The 21,673-nt window shown below is 39.4% G+C and overlaps 1 protein-coding gene across 4 annotated transcripts in view; it reads left to right on the plus strand.

Annotated features, from left to right (window-relative positions):
• cenpt (centromere protein T) overlaps window positions 1-21,673 on the plus strand; it is a 123,893-nt gene that overhangs the window by 78,593 nt on the left and 23,627 nt on the right. For all 4 annotated transcript variants that reach the window (XM_059992742.1, XM_059992740.1, XM_059992743.1 and 1 more), the window contains exons 8-11: window positions 397-469; window positions 8,744-8,871; window positions 11,014-11,092; window positions 17,758-17,885. In XM_059992742.1, the coding sequence (XP_059848725.1) occupies window positions 397-469; window positions 8,744-8,871; window positions 11,014-11,092; window positions 17,758-17,885 (408 nt within the window). The remainder of the gene's footprint in view (window positions 1-396; window positions 470-8,743; window positions 8,872-11,013; window positions 11,093-17,757; window positions 17,886-21,673) is intronic.

Genomic DNA, 21,673 nt, shown 5'->3' on the forward strand with positions numbered 1-21,673 from the left:
CATAAATTTTACTTGTCATATTTATTTTGCATACTAAGTCTATTCCACTCCCCCATTACCTTTTAGCTAGTGTGGATGAGAAGGACATTTGTTGAACGTGAGATTTCTGCTTGGATGAACTAAGATTACTGCTTTGGTATCTCTGTCCTGTGTCTTGAACAGAAGGACAAGTGCAGATTAGCTATCTGGCTTTTTTTTTAAACTAGACATGCCAGTCAGGAAAACATCAATATCCATCTAGTTTGTATTTTACCATCTTGTTATTTCTATAAGGAAATTCAATTGTAACTATACAACAGTCAAAACAGCAGTCTTTGGGATAATGATTACAAAAATTTTGAAGTGAATAGAAATAATCAGAAATTTTATGTGGTGAAATATATTTTTTGATTCTAGAATCTCAAGAAAATGGAAAAGTTGAACTGAGTGAAAAGAGCTTAAGACCTCCAGACATCTCAACAATAGTTGGGTAAGTCACTCGGTCAGATCAAATTGGTACCAATTTTACATGATAGCTGTAGAAATTATCTTATGGAAAATAACTGCTGAAAATCTGTCTAAACTAGGCAGATGGATGGACTTTTTTCTTCCTGCCTGCGCTGTGTAGTTTTATAGTGAGGATCGGTCCGTGTGGACCAACTCCACTCTTTAGGCTGGGTGACATTCCACAGTGGCATAGCAAGCTGTGGCTACTGTGGCAACCGCAAGGCTGTGGGTTGAGTGTCAAGAGTTTTCCTTCTCTACAGACTGCTTGGCAAAGCTAATGAGTCCCATCTTCCTAGCTTTTGAATTGGAGTTGTCCTTCTGGGCTGGTTGCCAACCAAGTCTGATGAGCCCAGCCTGCCTGCCCAGTTATACTGCTGGATGTTCAGTTGTGCCATGACATAACAAACTCAGAACGGGGACGCCACATGAAGCTGTTGCTGTGGGCACAGCAGTGTAGGAGAGGTCATGAGCGAGTGACCTCCTGCATCGCAAGCTAATCTGGTCTTGTGGTGATCACTACCCCTGGAAAAGAAAGGCTATGGGAGAATCCCAGCCCAGGACTCACCTGAGAGTACTGTACACTAGAGTAAGGAAAATTACCTATTGACTGAAATTATATGTTTATAAACTTTTGACTTGGTCTTGAGATGTGTTGTAGTGGAATGAAACTATTGAAGTATCAACTTTTAACCGAGCTTCGGACAAAGCTTGTTCAATGATGACAGTTCAGAGTCGGAATCAGGCTTAATATTACCGGCATATGTTGTGAAATTTGTTATTGTATGGCAGCAGTATATTGCAATACAGAAAAACTGTAAATTCAGTAAGAAGTACATATTGGATCATTGAGTACGTGCCTTTAGCAATGATGGTAGCAATGAGAAGAGGGCATTCCTGTGTGATGAGGGTCCTTAATGATGGATGCTAATTTTTTGAGGATTCACTCTTTGAAGGTGTCCTGGTTGTCCCATGATAAGAGCTGATTGAGTCCACAACTTTCTGCAGATTATTTTGATCCTGTGCTGTGCCCTCCCCCCATACCAGATGGTGATGCAGCCAGTTACAATGCACTCCATGGTACACCTGTAAAAAGTTGCGAGTGTCTTTGTTGATGTACAGTACCAAATCTCCTCAAACTCCTAATTAAATATAGCCTCTGTCATGCCTTCTTTGTAACTGCATCAATATGTCTCAGAGATGTTGACTTCCAGAAACCTGAAATTACTCACCTTTCCACTTCTGATCCTTCAATGAGAACTGGTGTATGTTCCCTGGTCTTGCCCTTCTTGAAGTCCACAAGCAATTCTTTTGGTCTTACTGATATTGAGTGTGATATTGTTGCTTCTGTACACCTAGTTGTGTCATCAGCAAATATATAGATGGCATTTGAGCTGTGCCCACTCCCACAGTCATGGATGTAGAGAGAGTAGAGCAGTGGGCTAAGCGTACATCTTTGAGGTGCGCCAGTGTTGATGATCAGTGAAGTGGAGATGTCATTTCTTTCAAAGGTAATTAATGTCAAATTGGTTTGCTTCTGATCTGAAAAATAAATTAAATGTAAACTTTGCACTGTTTTGAAGTTTTGGGTCAATTTTTCTGCAATTAATGGCTATTCCCGGTTGCTTTGTAATGATGGAGGAGCTGTTTAATAGTAATTGTCCTTCAATTGGGTTTCATGCTGGCCACTTCAAGTGAGAGGCCGGTCAAGCTTCAGGTTACTTTCTTGTTAAAAGCAAAAGTTTCTTTCACTCTGGAAACAGATTTTTACGACTATATAACAGATTCGTGCTTGTACTTAGGTATTCATTTTAAGATTTTAAGAACTGAATTCAAATTCTCAAACTCTTGTTACGAATTGAACTAGGTTATTGGTCTAGGCCTTTGGGTTACTAATCCAGCAAACACTGTACTGCCTAGCATAGAAACATAGAAAATAGGTGCAGGAGTAGGTGCCCAAACTTTTGCATGCCACTGTAGTTCTGACAAGTGATCTCATATAAGTACTGAACTGAAGTTAATGAAAAATAGAATAGCTCTGTATAAAGTGAAAAATGAAGACCTTAATCGTGTATTGAAAGTAAATTTGTCTGATCATGAAACAAGCAAAGATCTATCACGACAAACTGAAATTGAAGGTAATTGTGAATATTCAGCAGGCTGGTTGTGGAATTTTTTTTAAAAAAGATCAGCATTAATTTTTTTAAGATTTGTGGTGATAAAACATCTACTTATCATGAAGTGGTAGAGAAATTCATTGGTGAGCTTGCCAAGATTGTTGCTGTCGAAAATCTGACATGCTGAATAGCTGTATCAGTACTTATATGTGAGGAACAAGAATAAGGCAAAGACTGCTTACTGGTAGCACATAAATTCGGTTACGTCAGCAATCCCATGCTTTCTCATTATATATTCTGAAATCTTCTGCCCCCAGCATTTCATGTAAAGGGTACTCAACCTGAACAATGTTGGAACATTGTGAATGAAATCAGAAAATGGCTGCTTTCTAGAATGATGCTAGCAGTAATTTATTAGAGTGAACATTTTCTACTGCAGAGTTTACCAAGCAATAATATATTTACCAAGCAAAACAAAAAGACAGGTTGTTGTTCCTTCCATGCTTCTGTGAAGAGAGTGATCATTATCATCAAAGTGAAAGTTATGTTTCAGTTCAATTAGCAAGAAAGCAAAGTGACTCATCAAGATACTATTCCCTGGGGAGGATAATGGAAGGAAGGTTTTAGGTTTTCTAGAAGAAATGTATGGGCTCTCTGGAAGAATTAGGTCTTAGAAACATAGCAAATAGGTGCAGGAGTAGGCCATTTGGCCCTTCGAGCCTGCACTGCCATTCAGTATGATCATGGCTGATCATCCAACTCAGAACCCTGTACCTGCTTTCTCTCCATACCCCCGATCCCTTTAGCCACAAAGGCCATATCTAACTTCCTCTTAAGTATAGCCAATGAACCGACCTCAACTGTTTCCTGTGGCAGAGAATTCCACAGATTCACCACGCTCTGTGTGAAGAAGTTTTTCCTCATCTCGGTCCTAAAAGGCTTCCCTTTTATCCTTAAACTGTGACCCCCTCATACTGGACTTCCCCAACATCGGAAACAATCTTCCTGCATCTAGCCTGTCCAATCCCTTTAGAATTTTATATGTTTCAATAAGATCCCCCCTCAATCTTATAAATTCCAGCAACTATAAGCCTAGTCGATCCAGTCTTTCTTCATATGAAAGTCCTGCCATCCCAGGAATCAATCTGGTGAACCTTCTTTGTACTCCCTCTATGGCAAGAATGTCTTTCCTCAGATTAGGGGACCAAAACTGCACACAATACTCTAGGTGCGGTCTCACCAAGGCTTTGTACAACTGCAGTAGAACCTCCCTGCTCCTGTACTCAAATCCTTTTGCTATGAATGCCAACATACCATTTGCCTTTTTCACCGCCTGCTGTACCTGTACCTGCATGCCCACCTTCAATGACTGGTGTACAATGACACCCAGGTCTCGTTGCACCTCCCCTTTTCCTAATCGGCCACTGTTCAGATAATAATCTGTTCTCCTGTTCTTGTAACCAAAGCGGATAAGCTCACATTTATCCACATTAAGTTGCATCTGCCATGAATTTGCCCACTTACCTAACCTATCCAAGTCACCCTGCATCCTCTAAGCATCCTCCTCACAGCTAACATCGCCGCCCAGCTTCCTGTCATCCGCAAACTTGATGTTGCATTTAATTCCCACCTCTAAATCATTAATATATATTGTAAACACCTGGGGTCCCAGCACTGAGCCTTGCAGTACCCTACTAGTCACTGCCTGCCATTCTGAAAAGGTCCCACTTACTCCCACTCTTTGCTTCCTGTCTGCCAACCAATTCGCTATCCACATCAATACCGTACCCCTAATACCGTGTGCTTTAAGTTTGCACACTAATCTCCTGTGTGGGACCTTGTCAAATGCCTTTTGAAAATCCGAATATATCACATCCACTGGTTCTCCCCTATCCACTCTACTAGTTATATTTTCAAAAAATTCTATAAGATTCGTCAGACATGATTTTCCTTTCACAAATCCATGCTGACTTTGTCCGATGATTTCACCTCTTTCCAAATGTGCTGTTATCAGATCTTTGATAACCGACTCTAGCATTTTCCCCACCACCGATGTCAGACGAACTAGTCTATAATTCCCCGGTTTTTCTCTCCCTTTTTTTAAAAAGTGGGGTTACATTAGCCACCCTCCAATCCTCAGGAACTAATCCAGAATCTAAGGAGTTTTGAAAAATTATCACTAATGCATCCACTATTTCTTGGGCTACTTCCTTAAGCACTCTGGGATGTAGACCATCTGGCCCTGGGGATTTATCTGCCTTTAATCCCTTCAATCTACCTAACAACACTTCCCTACTAACATGTATTTCCCTCAGTTCCTCCATCTCACTAGACCCTCGGTTCCCTACTATTTCCGGAAGGTTATTTATGTCCTCCTTAGTGAAGACAGAACCAAATTCAATTGGTTATTCAATTGGTCTGCCATGTCCTTGTTCCCTATGATCAATTCACCTATTTCTGACTGTAAGGGACCTACATTTGTCTTGACCAATCTTTTTCTTTTCACATATCTACAAAAGCTTTTACAGTCAGTTTTTATGTTTCTGCCAGCTTTCTCTCTCAATCTTTTTTCCCTTTCCTAATGAAGCCCTTTGTCCTCCTCTGCTGGTCTCTGAATTTCTCCCAGTCCTCAGGTGTGCCGCTTTTTTTTTTCTAATTTATATGTTTCTTCTTTGGACTTGATACTATCCCTAATTTCCCTTGTCAGTCATGGGTGCACTACCTTCCCTGGTTTATTCTTTTGGCAAACTGGGATGAACAATTGTTGTAGTTCATCCATGCAATCTTTAAATGCTTGCCATTGCATATCCACTGTCAACCCTTTAAGTATCATTTGCCAGTCTATCTTAGCTAATTCACCTTCAAAGTTACCCTCCTTTAAGTTCAGAACCTTTGTTTCTGAATTAACTATGTCACTGTCCATCTTAATGAAGAATTCTACCATATTATGGTCACTCTTACCCAAGGGGCTTCGCACAACAAGATTGCTAACTAACCCTTCCTCATTGCTCGATACCCAATCTAGAATGGCCTGCTCTCTAGTTGGTTCCTGGACATGTTGGTTCTGAAAACCATCCCGCATACATTCCAAGAAATCCTCTTCCTCAGCACCCTTAGCAATTTGGTTCACCCAATCTATATGTAGATTGAAGTCACCCATTATAACTAGTGTTCCTTTATTGCACGCATTTCTAATTTCCTGTTTAATTCCATCCCCAACCTCACTACTACTGTTAGGTGGCTGTACACAACTCCCACCAGCGTTTTCTGCCCCTTAGTGTTATGCAGCTCTACCCAAATCGATTCCACATCCTCAAGGCTAATGTTCTTCCTTTCTATTGCGTTAATCTCCTCTCTAACCAGCAATGCTACCCCAGCTCCTTTTCTTTCCTGTCTATCCCTCCTGAATATTGAATATTCCTGGATGTTGAGCTCCCATCCTTGGTCACCCTGGAGCCATGTCTCTGTGATCTCAACTATATCATATTCATTAATAACTATCTGCACATTCAATTCATCCACCTTGTTACGATTGCTCCTCGCATTGACACACAAAGCCTTCAGGCTTGTTTTTACAACACTCTTAGCCCTTATACAATTATGTTGAAAAGTGGCCCTTTTTGCTTTTTGCCCTGGATTTGCCTGCCTGCCGCTTTTACTTTTCACCTTACTACTTTTTGCTTCTACCCTCATTTTACACCCCTCTGTCTCTCTGCACTTGTTCCCATCCCCCTGCCACATTAGTTTAAATCCTCCTGAACAGCAGTAGCAAACACTCCCCCAGGACATTGGTTCCAGTCCAGCCCAGGTGTAGACCGTCCTGTTTATACTGGTCCCACCTCCCCCAGAACTGGTTCCAATGCCCAGAAATTTGAATCCCTCCCCCTTGCACCATTTTTTCAAGCCACGTATTCATCTGAAATATCCTCCTATTTCTACTCTGACTAGCACGTGGCACTGGTAGTAATCCAGAGATTATTACCTTTGTGGTCCTACTTTTTAGTTTATCTCCTAACTCCCTAAATTCACCTTGTAGGACCTCATCCTGTTTTTTACCTATATCGTTGGTACCTATGTGCACCACAACCACTGGCTGTTCACCCTCCCACACCAGAATGTCCTGCAGCCGCTCAGAGACATCCTTGACCCTTGCACCAGGGAGGCAACATACCATCCTGGAGTCTCGTTTGCGGCCGCAGAAATGCCTGTCTATTCCCCTTACAATCGAATCCCCTATCACTATAGCTCTCCCACTCCTTTTCCTTCCCTCCTGTGCCGCAGAGCCACCCATGGTACCATGAGCTCGGCTGCTGCTGCCTTCCCCTGATGAGACATCACCCCCAACAGTATCCAAAACAGTATATCTGTTTAGGAGGGAGATAACCTCAGGGGACTCCTGCACTACCTGCCTACTGCTATGCTATCTAGTGGTCAGCCCTTCCCTTTCTGCCTGTGTAGCCTTTACCTGCGGTGTGGCCAACTGAACATGCTATTCACGACTTTCTCAGCATCGCAGATGCTCCAGTATGAATCCAATCGCAGCTTCAGATGCTCAATGTGGTCTGCCAGAAGCTGCAGCTGGACACATTTCCTGCACACATAGTCATTGGGGACACTGGAAGTATCCCTGATTTCCCACATGCTGCAGGATGAACAAACCACGGGGCCGAACTCAGCTGCCATGACCTACCCAATACTTGCCTCAACTTTTGAAACTTTCTTCTTTTAAAGGAACTTACCCGGCCTTACCTCACTTGGAGTGAAGCTCATCCTCCGCCTCTGCTCACCAAAGCCTCTCGAGACAAAGCCTTCCTACTCTGTCTCCCACTACTCCGTTGCCCACTCCGTCTAACTGTTCTCTTTAAATACTCCCGTTGCCTCACGGTCTGATTTACACACGCTTGCACAGTCGTGCCCACATTAAACTGCCGAAGAAACTGTCTTCAGTGAGGTCACCTTCTAAACCAAACAGACACCAATTTTCTCCTGAAGAAGGTGAATACACCTAAGGGCAAAAGTGTTTAGAATATTATGTTGTTACACACCTTAGAACAATAAGCTTGTTAAGTTTGGTATAAAGGTCATCATACATAGATAGATGATCAGTGTTAGAAATATAGAGAGGATGTACAGTTCCAGGTTTGGAAAGACAGAATGAGTCCGCTGGATGAGAGTGAATAAAGCGTGCGTGTGAAGGATTATGACATAAAGAATAAGTACTCTTTTATTTATTTTACAGAGATGTTTGAAGAGCCAGATTTGTGGTTAAATAAAGTTGCAAGATTTATCGGAAATAGATATTTCCAACTAATTCCATTAGCGGAAAGGGAACAGGCCAAGGATCTAATAAGCACAATGAAGTTCTACTGATTAAACGTAGATGGAGCTTGAATTTATTAGGAACTAAAAGGAAAGGATCTTGAACTTCAGAAGAAAAAAGAATTAAAAATATTCTAAAATTTTGCAGCAGAGATACTCTTCTGACTCAGTAATTGTAACGTTTTTCTTACCAGGATGGATTTGAATAAGGGTGATTAAAATATAATCAGAATGGGTTATTAGAATATATATCCAGGACTTTACTTTCATTTTAATATTCCACAAGCAGCAAATGAAGATCCATTCAAATTGTCATGATAACTGAATAAGGCAAATAAAAACATGAAGCTGGAGCATGAAAATGCCATACGATGGGGCATTTGTACCAATTAACAGATTTATGAGCTATTATCAGTGCTATAGTAGCAGTATGCCATAGTAAATTGTAAGAGTTTACTTTCATAATCATTCTCCTTTAGAGAAAAAAGCATTGGAGATGGATTATATTAAAAATAGTTTCCTGGAGGAAGGGGATAATTTTATTGGGATTATACAGACCCCCTCTGTTTTATGAAAATTTCTCAAGACTAAGAAATAAAACATACTATCTTCCTGAATTCTCAATACTTTTATTCCTACAAGAAATTGTATAAATATATCAATTGTACAAGGTAGCAGTTTTCATCAAGGATGACGTTAACAAACCTAATAGTTCATTTAGGCACAGAATGTAACATGTACCTAAACATATGAAATGAACTTACTGATGGTGTCTTGAACAAAGAAATATTTTAAAATAATTCTAATAGCTGTATTTATTACAGATTAATCAGTTCTGATTTTGAAGAATCCACCACAAAACCAATTCTTTGCAGAAGACCTAAAAAACGCAAAGTCATAAATGAAGATGACTTTGAAGAGGGAGTGCACAACTATTTGGAACAGAATAAAGGTATTTGTTTAAAATTGTCCTGGGCTTTATTCTCTTAAGCATTCTTGATTTTTTTTATACTTTAGAGCTTGGAGGATCTGTAGTCCCACCAAATCAGAATTAAATGTTGACATAGAGGATATTAATTGGAAAGTTTAACATGTGCAAAGCACATCCTGCTACTTTGCTCTTTGGTTTAATATGAATAACAGCTATGTATAACATCAAATATTTCTGGTGTGTTGGATTTAAATTTGTTTTAATCATCAGATTTAGAACATTTGGAAACGTGTATGCTATTGTTGGAAATGATGAGATTCTCCATGACGATAAATTGAGTTTGGGGCTGTGAATTAAATTGTCTCTGAATATACACGTTGCTTCACTCCTGAATGCATTCAGTGATGTTACATTAAGTTCTTAAATATCATTTTCTGGGCGATTAAGATTTTGAATGACATTTGATTCGGCCTTGTAAGTATTTAGGAATAACTGGATTTTTGGGATTGGTTCTTTGGTGGCAAAGCCAACATTTATTGCCTGTCCCAAAATGCCCTTGAGAAGTAGTCAGCCACTGTCTTGAGTTACTGCAGTCCTTCTGGTGAAGATATTGTCACAATGCTGTTAAGCAAGGAGTTAGAGATTTAGTTGTCAAAAGATGATGCAGGATACCCAGACTCCAGCCTGTTTTTGTAACTATGACTTCAAGTGACTGGTCCAGTTTTTGGTTTTGGGTTTATTGGTGAGTGGCACTGAGAAACCATACAGGTATTGCTAGGTCTTTCCAAGTATTTTTAACCAAGTTTTGTTGTGTGGGTATTGCTGCCAGAGCAAGCATTTAGATTCTTATTCCCTTTGTGGGGCAGCACCTGGAACTTTTGTTATCTCTCTGGTGCATGAAAATCCACACTGCAGTTGACTAGGAATTGCAGGATTTGGATTTCACAATAAATTAGGAACAATGACATTTGCAGTTTAATTAGTCTCAATATTTGAGGAAGAAAACATACTAAGCAGGCTCACTAGATCAAATGTGTGGAGCCTCTACACAGAGTTTAAGAGAATTAAAGATGATTTTATTGAAAAAGATTTTTGGATGGTGGGGAGGGGTTGAAAAGATGGATGAAGAGAAAGTATTCCCCTAATGGAGATCTCTAGATACAGAAGAATTTATTCTGTGGGTTCAGACATTTTTGGAATTCTGTATCCCGAAGAGGTATATATGTGGAGTCATTGAACAGAATAAAGGTGAAGAATGAAAACTACTTGAAATGCAGGGGAATCAAGGAGTATGGAGAGAATGAAGGATGTAAATATGGAGGGCAATATTGACTGAAACACCATGTCAGTAAATTGTGAAGCAGGCTTGAGGGATCAATTGGCTTAATCTTCCTGTTTCTTATAATTTTAAGGTAGGAAGGTGTGTGATTTAGAATGGAACAGCAGTTAACTGTTTTCTCCTCCACCCTACTCTTGCAGAAGTCTGGAAAGAAGCTGTAGTGCAATTTGTAGGTGGTGCACACTGTAATTATTGCCTGACTGATAGGATGAGATAATATCTAGGATGTTTAATTGAGTACCAGTCAAATGAACTACTTTATAATGGTGTTTCTGAAGCAGTATTGACCCAGGTAAATGGAAAACTTTCCATCTGAATCTTGTACCATACAGAGGATGAAAAAAACTTCTAGGAGTTGGTAGATGGTCACCTGCCATATATATTGCTTCCACCAAGGTACTTTTTCAGCCTTTTTCAGATTAGTAATTGGCCTGATCCAATTATGGTTCTGGTTCATGATGTAAGATTTGGTGGTATGATTAATTGATCCAAACGGGTAAAAGAAGGACAATTGGCTCTTATTTTCTTTCTTTGGAATTTGTAAGTCATTCTGTTTAGTTCAGTGTGTGGTGATCTAGAATAAAAATAGTAAATTTACAGTGTGTTCCTGGGTGACCATGAGCACGAGGCCCATTTTATCTTCAATTGCTCAGACCAGCTAATAATCCTTCTTTTGGTGTGTTTGAAATATATCTGGTCAATCCAGTCTTAATTACTTAACTGAATACTATCCACAAGAACTGATGCAGAAAGAAATGTTTGATCTACTACTACATGTTCCATACTTTTCTTGCTATTATTTCAACTTTTTTTTCCCTTCCAAGAACCTGAAGAAAACGAAATTGAAAGATCCGGACCATTTGAGAAGACTGCAGGGTTGACTGATATTTCAGGAATGGTTGGGTAATAAACATACGATTGCTTTTTTTTTGCATTTATTTTCTTGAAAATTTGTCCTTTGTATAGCACTTTTTTCGAAATGATTTTGGAATTTTCCATAACAATATGCATTTTGGTATGAAAGCTATAACCCAGTGGAATCCATTATGCTTACATACAAGGGGACACTGCTATAAGAAGTTATGGAAGATGCTGCTTTAATGGAATTCTGTATTTCTTATCCTTCTGTTGGGCTTAAGGGAATAAAGTAGAAAGAAAATGGGGTAGTATCAGCTTTGCATCTATACTCTGCCTTTCAAAATTAATTGGTTATGATGTGTATTTAATCTTTCAGTAAGGTTTGAATAATATTGTAAATATGTTGTTTGATTAAGCATTCTAGTTCATTCAAATAATTCATGATGTGTTATAATTAAAAGTGCATAAATGGCGTACATCATTACCCCACTACATCATACATGCGCACCTTCCTTAAGGTAAAAATGAAACTACGACACTTCATTCCTCGCTCTATGGCAACAAGTAAGTTTTAAACAGACCCGAGGTGATTACCTGCCTGCTGAAGTGCAGCAAGAAATAATTGAGTAAATAAACAGTGCATCATGTGCCTTTCTGGGAGTTTTAAAAAAGACAGAGAATGGACAAATTGATGGGTTCATTAAAAGTGAGTACTGGGTGATAATAATTATAAATAAGAAAAAAGGCAGAAATGGCTGGCTACATCAGAAAGGTATTGCAAATTATTGTCCAGATGTTAACTTGATATTGTATACTAAGCAAATTGAGCTGTATTTTGAAGCAAATTAAACAGCCAATGAAATCGAGTGACAGTCTTACTGAGTGCATTGGGTGGAAAAGCATAATGTTTGCTTAGAAGTTTAACTGCTCCAACCAAACCAGCCAAAATGAGCTTTGCTGATATCTTGAAAGTAATGCAGAAGCATTTAGAATTGAAACAGTTAATTGCAGATGCTTTAGCTTTCATACAAGGAATCAAAAGGGAGTCCATTTCAGCATATGTGCCTGAATTGGAGAAGTTGGCTGAGCATTGACAGTTCAGTGATGGACTTGATATACTGAGAGATTGATTAGTGTGTTAAATCTTACAAAAAAGCATTCAAAAATGACTCATAAATGAAACACAACTCACATTTAAAAGAGCAGCTGAAATTGCTGTATCAATGGAAACAACAAACAGATGCAATTGAGTTGCAGTCAGGAATGAAACTGAGTAATTAAAGGGGCTATTGTACAATGTACTGTAGGTTTAAAGATGCAACTTGCAGAAAATGCAACAAAGTAGGACACATACAAAGAGCATGTTGGGCAGATAAAAAGTAAATGGACTGCACGGGGAAGAGATGAAGATAAAATGTCAAGTTGCAGTTTCAAAAAGAGCTCTAATCTGTGTGCTGTTGATGAAAAATCTGATAATGATGGGAGTGAGGCAGGACTGGATAGCCTTGTGTTTTAAAATTTGAAAACTAACAAGGGATGGGCAATAATGGCCTACACCAGAAGTAAACAACAAATCAAGTAAAATAGAATTAGACACTGGCTTGGCTGATTCAGTCATTGCACAAAATGAACAGCATTTCAAAGATTTCAATGCACTGAAGTCTGCAGGTATCCAGCTATACTAGATATCTTGTACTGGAGAAAAGATAACTTCTGTAGGAATGACATTCGTAACAGTGAAATACAACAAGCAGTAGGCCACATTGGGCTTGTATATGGTTAAAAACAAAAGGGCCAGCATTGCAGGTTCATGATTGGCTGAGACAACTACATCTTGATTGGAGATCAATCCAGTATTTGCATGTCATTTCCCCTGCAGTAGAGTCAACTGAAAGCGAATTAAGAAAGGTACTGGATGATACCACAGTAGTGTTCAAGGATCACATTGGGAAAAGTCAAACATACCAAGAATAAGATAGTGGAAATTGAAAATGCCACACCCAAGTCTTGCAAAGCCATTCCAGTTCCTTACACTATCCAAAGCTAAATAACCAATGAGCTAGCTTGCATGGAGGCTGAAGGAATACTTTCCAAGATGGAGTGGAGTCCATGAGCAATGCCAATGGTCCCCATTGCAAGAAGAATGGGTTTGTCAGGATCTGTGGTGATTTTAAGGTTGCCTTCAACCTAATGGTGAAAGTAGATCAATACTTTTTGCCCAGGATAGAGGATATCTTTGCAAATCTTTCTAGAGGAAAGCACTTCAGCAAAGTGGACTTAGCCGAGGCTTACCTACGGATGGAGATGGAAGCAGAGTCCAGAGTGTTTATCACTGTAAACATTCACAAAATGCTTTAAAGCTATTGTAGGTTTATTTTTGGAGTAGCATCTGCACCTGCACTCTGGCAGAAAGCTATCAGCTAGGTTCTGCATGGCTGTCCAGGCACTCAGTGTTACCTGGATGAATTCATTGTTACATCATTGAACATCTCCAAAATCTCAAGACAGTGCTAAAAAGATTAGAAGATTATGGGCTCAGAGCAAGATGCAACAATTATGAATAATTTAAACCAGGTATCACTTACCATGGTCACACTATTGAGACACAAGGATTACACAAGTGTGCTGAGAAAATTCAAGTAGTGGTGGATACCCCAAGGCCAAAGGACGTGTCACAGTTGCGGTCCTTTTTAGCATTTGTCAATCATAACAAATACCTGCCAAACCTGGCCCCTGGAACTCATTATTACTGATCAGGAACAAATGGTGATGGGCAAAGTAGTGTGAGATGGCTTTCCCAAAGGTAAAGGAAATGGTGACATCAGACACTGTACTACACATGATGAACCACGTTGTCCAAATGAAGCTTGTATATGACACCTTGCCTTATGGTATAGGTGCAGTAATGTCATATGTTATGAGTGATGGAAGTGAATGCCTCATAGCTTTTCTATCACATTCTCTTAGCGCTGCAGAGAAACATTACATGCAGATTGATAAAGAGGCCTTGAGTCTGGTTTGAGGTGAAAAACGTTTTAACTAGTACTTGTATGGGAAAGTGTTCTCCCTCATTACTGATCATATCAACCACTAGTGTCCTTTTTCAAATCACAGAAGGGTGTACCTCTAACAGCAACAGCATGAATGCAGACATGGACTCTGTTTCTTGGAAGACACAATTACAGGATTGAGTTCCAGTGGATGACTAATCATGAAGATGCTGATGGATTGTTCTATTTACCCTTGGAAAGGAAATAATTGAAGCATTTACAAAAGAGGACACTCCTCTTGGCAATCCCCAATTCAAATTGAAAGTCTCCCTATTACGGCAGGAATGATCCAAAGGGAAACCAGAAAAGATCTCACACTGTCTCAGGTCTACATGGTCACCCATAGTGTCTGGGATGTGAGGCAGAAGTCCGAGTTCCCCCATTTTCACTTGCTCTTGATGAGTCGCCTTGTGTGGGGATTGAGAGTTGTCATACCATCCAAGCTGAGAGACAGAAGAGTTACATGTCAGTCATCTGGACATGGTTAAAATGAAAGTGTTGGTTCAAAGTTTTGTCTAGTGGCCTGGGATAGATCAGCAGATCGAGCAACTTGTCATGCATTGTTTGGGATGCCAACATGTCCAGAGGGTGGCAAGAACAGTGCAGAGTATTACCCTGGCAGAGTATTCATGAAGATTTTGATAGTGGTGGATGCAGCTGCAAAGTGGCCAGTAATGTTACCAATAGCCTCCACTACAGTCTCACACACTGTTGATGTATTGAAAAGCCTTGAATGAATGGAATAAGACATATTACATCTACATCGTACCACCTAGCGACAAAAGGCTTGGTGGAAAGGTTTGTCCAGAGTCTAAAGAACACCCTTCAAGCAATGTCAGCAGAACACACTACACTGACACCAAATCAGAAGCTTGCAATTTCCTCCTTGCAAATCACAATGCAATAAACTGCACAACCAACAATTCACCAGCTATGCTTTACTGGGATGTCCCTTGCATTTACTCTTGGATCTCCTCAAACCCAGTCTGAGGAGAAGTATGCAGGACAAACAGCTCAGACAATTTGAAGGCTCCTCAAACAAGGTGGTTCAACGTTTCCCTCGTGGACAAATTGTCTTGGTGAAGGACAACAGAGTTGATCAAAGTGGGTTCTTGAAAAGATTAAGAACGGAACTGGCCCACGGTCCTACACAGTGGAGATTGTATCTTACGTAATGATGGAAGATGATACATCGATCAGTTGAGAGCAGCGTCAATTATTAGAGAAGAAAGGTGGCCAGAGCTGTCAGAACCACTTCCTGTCATCCCAGAGTCAACTCCTACAACCAACATGGACAATGTTTTACAGCCTCATATCAGACCTGAAAGCAGAGTGATCTTCTTGTCAGGAACGACATTATCCCACGAGAGTAAGAAAGCCTCCATAGCGATGATATCTTTTGACCTGAATAGGACAACTTAATATTTACTATGCTGTGGATGTCTATATATTTGTTATATATCATTGTGTGTGTGTGAGATATTTCGGGGAGGAGTGTGTATGTAATATTCCAGTAATGTTGAGTAATATTGTAAAATGTATTTGATTAAACATTATTGTTCATTTAATTAATTCATTATGTGATATATGGAAAAGAACGTGAATGGTATACATCATTATACCACTATGTCATATGAGCGCACCTCACTTACAGTAAAAATGAAACTAAGACACATTATTAATTGGCTCCATGTTTTTATTTCAATTGGTTTTATGTTTTGGAGTTACAAAACATAAGTTTGAACCTGATCACAAATTATTGCTACATCTTAAGCTGTCTGTAGCTGATCTTAGAACAAAATGAAAGCTTCATTCTCTATATCACAGTTTTTTTTTCCTGTTAGAAGGCTAAATATTAGGTGTTTGAAATTATTTTACATTGAGCGCATCATAGCTGATTCTATCTTGAATTCAATAAGTGTATGGTGATCATGGCATAAAATAATTGTAATGGAATAGCTTATGATAGGCACTTAACACAAAGATATAATGTAACTACAAAGCTTTGAAATTAAAAACTACTGTACATTTGTATTCACATTGGTGGCGAAATGATATTAACATCAAATCAGAATACATTTCTCCTAGGTTTTTCGGTAAATACATGTGTTGAACTAAGTTATTCTCACTAGAAAGATGTGTGAGTCAAGGTGCTCATAGCATGACAATAGGAGTATCATAATAAATATAAATACCTATGGATTGGGGAGAAAAGACAGCTAAAAATTCTTGCTCGTTTGCTGGTCACTGCTACCAGCTAGTGTCTGTGATAATGTAACGTATTATGAAATGATTAAAGTGATTAAAGAAGTCACAATCCAATTACGGATATTCAATGTTCTGGATTTTCCTCCAGAAAAGGACAGAAGGTTTTCATAGAAAATCTGTAGGCTTGTTTGCACTGTATAGAGAGACATCTGAGGGAACATATAATTCTGAGCCACAAATGATGCTTTCTTGATTCTTCACTCATTCAAAATTACGCTTCCCACATATTGTCAAATGTGTTTAACATTTAATCCTGTGATAAGAGATGAACCAAAATTTAGAGGGAAGAAGGGGTCTCTTAAATCAGAAGGCCATCTGTTTTGTGTTTCATAAGGTGCTTTTGGTGTGAAGACCTGATGAACTGTGACCACTGTTGATATAATTTTAAAATGTTGAGTTTTTTCATAGAAACTACAACATAGAGGCAGGCTATTTGACCCATTTTTTCCGTGCTTATGCTTCACCTGAACCCCCTACATATCCCTTCTTAGATCCTGCCAGCATTTTTTTCTTTTCATTTTCCCCTGTATGTTTATCCAGCTTCTATATTTGTATCTGTGCTGGTCGGCATATTTGTAGCAGGATCCATATCCTTCCCATATTCTCAAAGAATGATGATGATTTGTTCTGAATTGTGTTAATGGGTGATTTTCTTCTGTATAGCTCCTAGTTAGTTTTAGTCCTGGGTCATAAGTAGAAATTACTTCTCTGTCTGAACCCTTACTAGTTCAGTATTCAATGTGGGGCTTTACCTCTCAATGATGGTATCTTTTATACACATTTCACAAGTATTTGCTCATAAGCTTTGTAATTGGTTTATTATCGTCATGCATACTGTGATGTAGTAAGAAATTTGGTTCTGCATGCCATCTATGTAGATAATTTCAAAACACAAGTATATTTAAGGTAGTGCAAAGTTAAAAGCAAAAAGAAAATATGGAATCTATAGTTACAGGCTCAGAGAAAATGTATGTTGGGCATTAATGTGCGAGGACCATGACATGATAGATTGTGAAGTGATATTAATCTTTATCATACAAGAGGTCTATTCAAGAGTCTTGTAACATGCAGGATAGAAGCTGTCCTTGAGCTTGGTTGTGTGTATTATTGTGCACCATACTGTAATTTAATAGTGGCATTTTAATAGAGAAAATGTGCTAGTTATAATCTCAAGTTTGATCATTCTGCATCATATATTGCTTTTGCAAACACTATTGCATGGATTAGTCATTTTGATAATTTGTGATAGGTCCACTGAATATTTCATCAGTATTCATCTGAACTGAAAAGAGTTGATGATGGGCATCTAGTTCACGAACCTGTATTTCAGGACCATATTAAGATAATTTCTGGCATGTGGAGAAAATATTTATCATTTTTAATGTATTGCAGATCACTTAATTTTGGTACTGATGAATCTGTGTCGGGTCCAGTTCTGAGCAGAAAACCGAGAAGACTGAAACTCGTTAATGAAGAAGATTTTGAAGGAGGGGTGCTTTTCTACCTACATCAAATTAAAGGTATAGTAAGTACTTTTAGGGTTGCTTCTCTCAAGTTTTATCTTGTATATTCAGTTCTCTTGTTTTAAATGTGTACAAAGGTTAGTTCTTCAGTGGAAGATGTTTTTAAATTGGATTCTAGGTAACCATTGCCTGGAGTAATTTCTTATTAAATTTCATTTTGCTAATGTAGGTCTGTTCAGGGAATTTGAGGCCTGTATGTATATGGCATAATGTTCATAGAATTATACAAGTTGTGTGAAAATCCAATGGCCAAAATGAGGTTTACTGCCTGATTTTACTGATTCCCCAAAGCTAAAGTTGCTTGCCAGAAGTGTCCTAGACTGAATGGGTACGCCCCTGTAAAGGATCATGGCCTTGCATAATGTAATTGTGGTGCATAATTAGGCCAGCAAAAGACCTGCACACAAAGTAGCTGAGAAAACCTTTAACAGATAATAAACTGGACAATCAGATTTGTTGCCATTCAAAGCAATCCAGTTCTCAAAATGCTTGTGTGTTTGGCTGCTGTTCAGTATTTAAAAGCTATTAAAATAATTTAAAATAAATTTAAATTGCATCTAAGTACATCTTTAAAACCATTACAACATCTTTTTCAGAGTCATAAATGTACAGTTCTTTTTAACTTCAGGCTTGACTGAACAACTCATCCTAGCAATCACTTCGAAAAACCTATTTGTCCACAAAGGATCAGTTCTACCTGCAAATTCCTCGCCAGTTTCTTCTGTCTACTGAACCCTTCTTGCAGTAGAAAAGCAGCACACAGAGCAATTTAAATGAGGCACACATCCCCACTGGGCAATATAATCTTCATCTTAAGTTTAAAAGCCTTCATTAGGTCAAGTATCTTCAGTGCAAATATAAGCAGAGTCAGAAACAGAATTCCATTTCACAAAGTAATGGATAATGTAGTTGGTAACCTTGGTCTACAAAGTGATATTGATCAGTGAAATGGACTGTGTAGTTCAATCCAGATAAATGTAAGGAATGATGCAACATAAATTTTGTAGGTACTAATGAAACTCATTGATATATTTGAGTGGTAGAGTCTTGGAAAGGATTGGTGAACAGAGTGACCTTGGAGTACAAGTGGAGGGTTATACTTCAACTTTATTAAACTTTGGTTAGCCCTCAAATGGAGTATTGCATGCAGTTCTGGGTGCCACACTATAGGAAGGATGTGAATGCAATACTGGGATTTCTGAGGGGATTCACCAGGTTGATGCCTGGGTTGGAGCATTTCAATTATGAAGAGAGACTGTTCTCTCTGGAGCAGATGAGTTAAGGGGATGTGATTAAGCTGTATAAAATTACACTGAAGGAAGCTCTCCCCCCCCCCCCCCCCCCATCAGAGGTAGATAGAACAACAGAACATAGATTTAGGACATGGGCAAAGAGATTCAGAAGATATATGAGGTAAACCATTCTCACCTAGATTGTGATGAGTACCAGTGATACATTGACCAGGAGAGTGTTTGAAGTGGTGTCAGTGACTGCATTTGTGTTTGATATAAGTCAAGCTATTAAAGAAGTCCCTAAATGAGCACTTAAGTTCCTTAGGCATAGAAGTATATGAACCAAATGCTAGAAGTTGCGATTAGTGCAGGTGGGTGCTCACTGGTTGGTGAAGATGTGGTGGGCTGAATGGCTTGTTTCCCTGTCTGTCTGTCTCTGACATTTTGACTTGGTTATTGTAATGCTACTGAATGTGAATGGCAGGCGGTTAGATTATCATGTTGAATTTGGACATTGCCTGGCACTTTAGTGATGTTAATGGCCCAGTTCCCTAGATCATGCTGCTTAAATGCATGAGCTGTTTCACTTTCTGAGAAGTTGTGAATGGATTTGAATGTATAATCATAAATGAATATCCTTCTGATATACAATGGAAAGAAGCAGTTAATATTGAACGTGAGGAACTCCTCCACCAACATCCCGGGTCTAGGATGATTGACTGGACAAACACAGCCATTTTTCGTTATGTGTGATAGGACTTAAACCGATGATATATTTTCCCTTTACCCATTGAGTAAATGTGAACAGGAGTACGACATGATCTATTGGCCGTGAGATCACCATTGCGTGCTGTTTAGCCTGCATGTAGTTCTGCTACACCAGACTGGCATTTCATTTTTAGGTGTACCTGATAGGTCTTCTACACTCCCGAGTGAACCAGGATTAAACCCCTAACTTAATAGCATCAGTAAGGTGAGGAATATGCCAGCACATTAGTGATTATTGTGATGTACATCTCAGTTTGTGCCTCTTGGATGCCCAGTTTTGAAATGCAGGTTTGTTCTAAATCTAGACCACTTAGTACATTTTGTAGTGACACATAACACACTGGTGGGTTACCACAAGGCCTGTGTGGTGTTCACTTCCACCAGTGTCGTAATGGGAATGTGCATCATAGTAGGATCATGAAGACAAGCTCAAATAAGTTGATCCCTTGTCTTTGTTCATTTACAACCTGTAGTAAATTCAACGAGAACAGTGTTCGTGCTGCTACCAAGCCACACTTAGTGATTGACTGTAAGGAGCATTCTGTGCCCTAGCTAATTTTCTTGCTGCTTCCAAAGGGTTGTTCAGCATGGAGGAGCTTTGGTTCATCAGCTGAGAGGGAATGATAGATGCCAAGCAGGAACAAGGTTTATTGCCCACATTTGATGCCATGAGATTTGTGGGATCCATAGTCCATGTTGAGGATTCAAAGGGCCACTTCCTTCTTTGTTTTAATCCTTGTTTTATTCTAGGCAGGATTGGCCCTTCCTGAGAATATAACTTATCAGAATAGTTGCAACTTGGGTATATTTATCCAAAAGGTAAGAGGATCTGCAGATGCTGGAAATCCAGAGCAGCACACTCAAAGTGCTGGAGGAATTCAGCAGATCAGGCAGCATCTATGAAGATGAATAAACTGTCGACATGTTGGGGCCGGAATCCTCCTTTACGACTGGCAAAGAAAGGGAGAAAAAGCTAGAGTAAGAAGGTGGAGGTAGGGGAAGGAGTACAAACTGGCCAGCGATAGATAAAGTAGGTCAGTGCGAACGTGGGTGGGTACGGGGGGGGGGGGGGGGTGGGGGGAATGAAGTGAGAAGCTGGGAAGAGATAGGTGAAAGGTAAAAGGTTGAAGAAGGACCATGGGGGTCGAAGAGGACATGGACCAACATTACAGAATGAGAACAAGGAATGGAATTAAAATGTGAAACGGTCACTGCGAAAACCTGCCTTTTGTGGTGAATGGAGCAAAGGTACTCAATAAAGCGGTCCCCTTGAACCATAGTTGAATGCAATACTCCTGATGCGTCCTAATTATAGATTTATAAAGCTGTGTTGTAACTGCCCAACTCTTGAACTCAATTCCTTGACTAATAAAGGCAAGCGTGCCTCATGCCTTCCAGCCACTTTCAGTGAGTTGTGGACTTCCGACTGCAAGATCCTGCTACATAGCAACATTAAGGGTCTTGCCACCAACTGTCCATTTACATTTGATCTCCAAAAGTGAAACACTTCACATTTGGCTAGTTTAAACTCTACTTGCCATTTTTCTGTCCATATTGTAACTGATCTATATCCCATAGTATTTTTTTTGCCAGTCTTCTACGTTATCCACAACACCACTAGTCTTCACATCGTCTGCAAACATACTAGCCCATCCTTTTACATTTATATATCACAAACAGCAAAAGTCCCAGACAGATTCCTGCAGAGTATTATGAATCACTCACAGACCTCCAACCGAAATAAATCTCATCAACCACTGCCCTCTGTCTCCTATGGCAACCCAA

This window comes from Hypanus sabinus, chromosome 17 (genome assembly GCF_030144855.1).
Source record: "Hypanus sabinus isolate sHypSab1 chromosome 17, sHypSab1.hap1, whole genome shotgun sequence".
In the NCBI taxonomy this organism is placed as follows: Eukaryota; Metazoa; Chordata; class Chondrichthyes; order Myliobatiformes; family Dasyatidae; genus Hypanus; species Hypanus sabinus.